The sequence below is a fragment of the Mixophyes fleayi genome, chromosome 12 (genome assembly GCF_038048845.1).
Source record: "Mixophyes fleayi isolate aMixFle1 chromosome 12, aMixFle1.hap1, whole genome shotgun sequence".
Taxonomy (NCBI): Eukaryota; Metazoa; Chordata; class Amphibia; order Anura; family Limnodynastidae; genus Mixophyes; species Mixophyes fleayi.
The window spans coordinates 56,316,614-56,322,909 of record NC_134413.1 but is presented as its reverse complement, the minus strand read 5'-3'; the positions used below and the strand labels follow the sequence as shown (position 1 = coordinate 56,322,909).

Genomic DNA, 6,296 nt, shown 5'->3' with positions numbered 1-6,296 from the left:
ACACACACACACACACACACACACACACACTGATGAAGCTCCTTGCACCGACTACAAAAGAATTTCAGCTGCCCCCCTACACTATGTACCATGTGACCGTAGTGGTCACATGACTCTGATGTCCGAGTGACGTAAGAAGGTACATAAACTGAGGTGGATTTAACCGCTACCAAGTAATTAGCTCTGTCTGGGATGAAATGTGGGCGTTATCAGGCGCGTGGGTTGCTGATATTCACTGATAGGCTGACGGTTGCACCGCACGCGCCTGTCTTTGCCAATTGTGAGCTTCGATATGTGACTTTGAATCTTAAGCCGTTAGTAACGCCAAATGCGCGCGCAGTTTCAAAAATATTTTCCGTTTTCTATTGACACTCGGTCGTGGACGAAAAGCCTATAAGATGGAGGCGCCGTCTGTGGAAGAACTACAATCTCTAAATTATGCGGAGCTACGGAAGTTGGCAAAAAAAAATGGCTATAAGGCTAATCTTAAGGTTAGACGAATCGTGTTTACAGTAGTCCGTATTGCTTGTGGTTTAGTGATCGACAGCTGCTCTATTGCCTCATCGATCAGTAACCGTTGTTCTGCCTTTATACTGACGGCACATTGTCACCAGGGAAAAATATAAATCCATGTATATCCAAGTTTCTTGCGTGATGCTTACAATTTAGTAAACTAATTACTCGGTGATTCTCAATCGGTGTGTCTGGGTATATTTGTGTTACATTGTCAGACGGTTGTATGGGAAACGTATTTATAAAATAAAATGTATAAGCGCTGCGTATTAGGTGATCATGACACAAATAAATAATAAAGACATTAAGGAGAAGATAAATATGGCCCTGTCTGAATATGTTTACAATCTAAGAGTGTGGAAAAGTCAGATATAAGGTAGTGTAATAACCGTTGCAGGTGGGGTAAGTGTGTGACTACTATTAGGCAGAAACATCGGCTACCAATAGTAAATCAGCCGTGGGTGACTGGCATTGACATGCAGCTGGGGTTAGAATGAGGAGAGATTGGAAGGTGGAGACATGGATGTTGAACTATACATTGTAGAAAATTTGGGAGGTTAGCTGTGGGGAACTGTCACTGTCATTTATCATAAGTGGACATCCTTCCTCTCTTGCTTCTGGAGAAGGCTCTCACTTTTGTGCTGCATGGGCAGTCTTGGTTATCTGGGAGCTCACAGTAGCTGTGTGCCTGCTATTTGGCATTATGCTCACTGCTGGACATGGACAGGATATTTGTTCTCTATGTTTTCAAAGTTGTGGCAGTATGGCCGAAGAGGCGAAGGAGGGACCGAGAAGGCAACATCGGTGTCAGTTGACCTGCCTGGGGGCAGCAGCGGAGCAAATTTCAGTATATTTTGAAACTTCACTTGGTGTGAGGATTTTCCATGGTACTGTGCTATATATAATTTCACACTGTTCACAAATATTCAGCTGTTTTATGTGGGAGGTAAGACACAAAGCTGACTTGAAGTGCAGTAACTGCTTCCCACATGCAACCTTCCACCTCTTAACTGCAAGTTTATTGTATTGTTACCATATATATTAAGCACTTATTTCTACATGGGAGAAGGGCTACTTCGAATAAGTGTACACACAGGTCATTGGGCTACAATGAGTTACATTGGGATACCCTTATCACAAGTGAGTGTGATGCAACGAAATTCCAATATGTTATGGGCACAGGGATAAATACAGTCAGGGTAGATAACTGGCTGAAGGATAAAGTAGTCATATTAAATGGAACATAAGGCTAATATTGCTAGTGTTTGATGATCAGTTTTGGACTCTGTACTTATCAATTTAATGTTTTGGTTTTTTTTTTCTTATTAATTGCCTTTCAGTTAATATAACAAGGAAGGTTCTCATATTTGGAGATCATGGTAAACAAAGTGATTTGCAGGCCTATTTATGATTAGTTTTTATTCATTAAAAATCCCCCAAAAACAACGATGTTGAAGTTAGCTTCTTATTCATGCTCCAACTTCTTATTCAAAAAAGCTTATTTTTAAAAGATTAAATCAATTTGGATCACTGATTTCACATCAAATTAATACTAAAGGGTGTCCCTTATACAAAATGCATTAGTATTTCACCTGACCCAACAAGATTATGGTCATGAAATCAGGGGGCATAGTCACCATATTTTATCATTTTGAAGAAGTAGCTGCAGTTTTGCAAGGGTTAAATACCAATGGGCCACCAATTTGACAGTGGGAATCAACACAGGGTTGTCAGTTACATATAAAACACCTGTCTTTTGCCTGGCCCAAAACAGTTTTGGGCATGAAATCAGGTGGCAAACTGGGTATAGGTTCAAATTGTTGAAAATGCCATCATTCTTTTTTCAATGTTTTTATCTTGGTTAAATGGACATTTAACCTGTTTGAGACAAAGTATGAAATCTGTCTCATCTTTGAATCTGCCTCTAACGTGCAGAACTTATTGACTTGTGTCGGGGTTTCTTTATCTAACCTGTCCTGCTCATCATTTAACCTCTCACATAGCTCATGGGTCACTCATTCTTAACTTCACACATCACTCCTTGTGTTTCACTGTATATTAACCGTTTTGCTCTCATGGTAACAAAAGCATAGCTGCCCTCCCTCCACAACATCTAAAGAATTCATTTTAACTAATGACCTTTTGAAGTGCTTACACTCCTTAAATGCAGCTTCTTAAATATATGAGATTGCCTGTCAATGCTGTACACCCCAATATAACTTAAATATAAGAACAGGAATATATATTTAATGGAATTGACATGCATACGCTCAATTGGTATACATTTTGAAGAAATTATAATATAATCAGTGTGGTATAAATCAAATAAATACAGCTTCTAAAAATTATATTTAACCTTGTATAAAACATTTGTTCAAAAACAGGATTATCCGTTTACAAAATTACAAAAAATTACTTTAAATGATGTCTTTATTTTAACATTTATTTAGCGCACATAATGTGGCATGTACAAGTAGTCCTTTTTTTGTCCCTTATCTCCTGAATAACTTTTTAAAAACATTGAAAAAAAGAGAGTGATGGAATTTTCAACAATTTGAACCTATACCCAGTTTGCCACCTGATTTCATGCCCAAAAACAGTTTTGGGCCAGGCAAAAGACAGGTGTTTTATATGTAACTGACCACCCTGTGTTGATTCCCACTGTCAAATTGGTGGTCCATTGGTATTTAACCCTTGCAAAACTGCAGCTACTTATTCAAAATAATAAAATATGGTGACTTTGCCCCCTGATTTCATGCCCATAATCTTGTTGGGTCAGGCAAAATACTAATGCATTTTGTATAAGGGACCCCCTTTAGTGTTAATTTGATGTGAAATAAATGATCCAAATTGATTTAATCCTTTAAAAATAAGCTTTTATTAATAAGAAGCTGGCCAAATAAGAAGCTAACTTCAGCCTTGTCCAAAACGGTCGTTTTCCAGGGACAGATGCACACTTAAGTAAGGTTCACATTTATTAGGAGGGCATCACAGCAGGTCTTGTAGAGATCTACTGCTTTGCATATCTCTTTGAACTCCAAAGTCGTCCCCATAGATGTCTATGGGGACTGCTATTTTGCACAATTTAGTCGGGCACGATGACTGAAGCTGGAGTTAGCCATTAAAGCCTTTGGGGAGAGCATTGTAGTAGAGGGATCTTCGGATCCCTCACCGAAGGAATAATATGTACAATCATTTAAAAGTCCAAACATTGTGTAATACCATCTTTAAGATATAGAGTAGACTGCGTTTTGTTGTGTACTTTTATATAGTTATTTTAGCCATATGTTGCATACAGTAACTAGTACCCTAACACCTGGTTCCAGAGTGCTAAGTGTTATGTATGTATTGGGAATGTTTCAAGTGGGATACTTAACATCTTGGCAGCTCTTGCATATACAGTCTGAGCGCTATCTGAGGTAGATGTAAAGATTTGTGTAATTAACTTTTAAAACAGCCATATCGAGAAAGGTGTCATCAGATGTGAAGAAAAATACTGTTTCGGCATGAGCATAGATAAGGATTCTTTAAGGGTAGCTAAGCTGTGGAGTTTCTTGGCACATGATGTTGTAATGGGAAGTTCAGTAAAACAATTTAAATGCTTATTATTCATTGAGAATATCATGGGGGCGATTATTGTGTTTGGATCAAGGGAATAAGGTGAATGAGAAGTGGGGGGCATGGGTGTCAGAATATGGAACAAATCAGCGTAAAGTGAGCAGGAGAATGGGTACAGCAAAAAGGAACAGGCCACTGATTGAAGAAAGGAGAGAACACACAGGTGTGCTGGTGACATAGGTAACACAAGGCAAGAGGACCATACTCTTGAGAGCTTACACCAAGTTCTATTATATATTATGTTATTACATTATACACACATACATTTTGGGTTCTGACAGAAAGGCACAGGGCTGCTTTGCACGCAAAGTAGTGGCATATTTATATATAAATCTACAGTCAAAGGATGGAAACTGGTGTTCAGTTAATGGAAGGCTAAACAAAATCCAGTCATGACTAGAAAATATTCTCTTGCAACCAGTTTACAAGGGGGGGAGGGGTTTGTTCGTCCTTGTCCTCCTATATCTGTCCTGGCCGCAGGTATTGCATGCATGGGCTAAGTATTTCACTGTGTTGTTGGATGCACTGGTGAGGCTGGCAGTGAATCAGAAAGAATCCGCAGCACCCTGATTTACTGTCAGTCTGTTACACTCGTACTGTACTGCAGAGCTCTTACTTAGTATTGCAAGAAGGTCATTATTTTATTTTGGGACTTGGCTTGGTAACAAACTGCAGCAGTAGAGATGGGTAGCTTGTTCTGTTTAGGGACGGTTCATTGTTGCCTGACCGGCCTTGGGAGCTACCTCACAGACTGTAAAGATGGGTACATTTTCTCCTTAGAAATTGCTGGCTTCTAACTCTGAGAAATTTGGTAAAGTTAATTGCTACTGGGAATTGTTGCCAGCTTCAGAGAAGTGTACATTTTGCGCACTCCATTTACTTATTTGTTTTGGTTTGTGTTTTCTCTTTCAATTTAAAGGCTTATGAACTACTTAAGACTTTGAAAAAACATTTTCATCCAACTGCCAAAACAGAGCAGTCGAACGATGTAAGTATATGATCTTTTCTTTGATACGTTTTTAATTTGTTTTATATATTTATTATTATTATTACCATTTATTTATAATTGTTATATATAACCTTTTATACTATGGGTGCAGTGGGGAGCGGCTACTGGTTACCGGAGCCAGGGAGCCTGGGCCCCCACTGCAGACCACAAACTGTTTTTTGTTTTTTTGTTTGTTTGTTTTTTTTTTTACATTTTCTCAGTGTTTTTCCTGGGAAGGGGTGCGGACAGCCTATGCAGTCCATGCAAAGGCTGTCACATCACATACTACTAGATGCGGCAGTGTCATTCAGTCATATTCTTTATCTGCAGTGAGTACTATGCAATGCGACAGCCTATGCACAGACTACTTACAAAGATGGATGAAAAGTCCCGTCAGAGTCACTGTGACATTAGCAGGTCATGTGGCTGCAGCAGTCACATTGTACACAATGCTGGAGGCTGCTGCTGGAAACCTTCCTGTGCTGTCACTGATGGAGAAGGGGGTAATATAATGGGGAGGGGGTGCGCACGTGTGTGTGTCACGCTGCTTGGCGGAGGAGGTGAGCGCGTGGGTACTTGTGTACTTTACGGACTCATTGCAGAGAGAACCCAATGAATGTAAACATGACACTGACAGACAGAAAAGATCAGACTTGGCACTACAATCAAGCTGCTTGGCGGAGGGGGGGTATGTCAGTGCTACAGGGCTCCTTCCCTAGACTATGGGACCCCTGTTTGACCAAATGATTGCATCCTCTGAGGATACATCAAGCATATTGAAAACAAGGGCTTCTGCACAGAGCTCATGCATTAATCAATAAGCATCCCAGCATGGTCAGGGTAGTGTATAATATATTATGCTGGAATGCCCTGGTTGCCTATATTTATGGCTACAAGAGGAAACCTCAGTGACTTTGAGGAGGGGTGATTTTGTAGAGTGTTTGGCAGAATCCCAGTGACCAAGACAACTCTACTTGCTAGTGTTTCGTGTGCAACACTGTCTAAAGTTGACATGGAATGCCAAGTGGAAAAACATCCGAAAGGGCTGAAGTGTATACTCCAGGGTTGAGATATATATGTCTTAATTCAAAGGGTAAGGCAAAACAAGCAGGTGCCTGCAGGTCAATTGACTCTAATTTTAAACAGCTGCAAGCAGCCATTTTAATAAGAAAATATG

The 6,296-nt window shown here is 39.9% G+C and overlaps 1 protein-coding gene across 1 annotated transcript in view; it reads left to right on the top strand.

Annotated features, from left to right (window-relative positions):
* Window positions 1-223: 223 nt before the first annotated feature.
* The window catches only part of NUSAP1 (nucleolar and spindle associated protein 1), an 89,024-nt gene continuing 82,951 nt past the window's right edge, over window positions 224-6,296 (top strand). Inside the window, exons 1-2 of the mRNA XM_075192952.1 lie at window positions 224-491; window positions 5,051-5,119. Coding sequence (XP_075049053.1) covers window positions 399-491; window positions 5,051-5,119 — 162 coding nt within the window. The 5' untranslated portion in view covers window positions 224-398. The remainder of the gene's footprint in view (window positions 492-5,050; window positions 5,120-6,296) is intronic.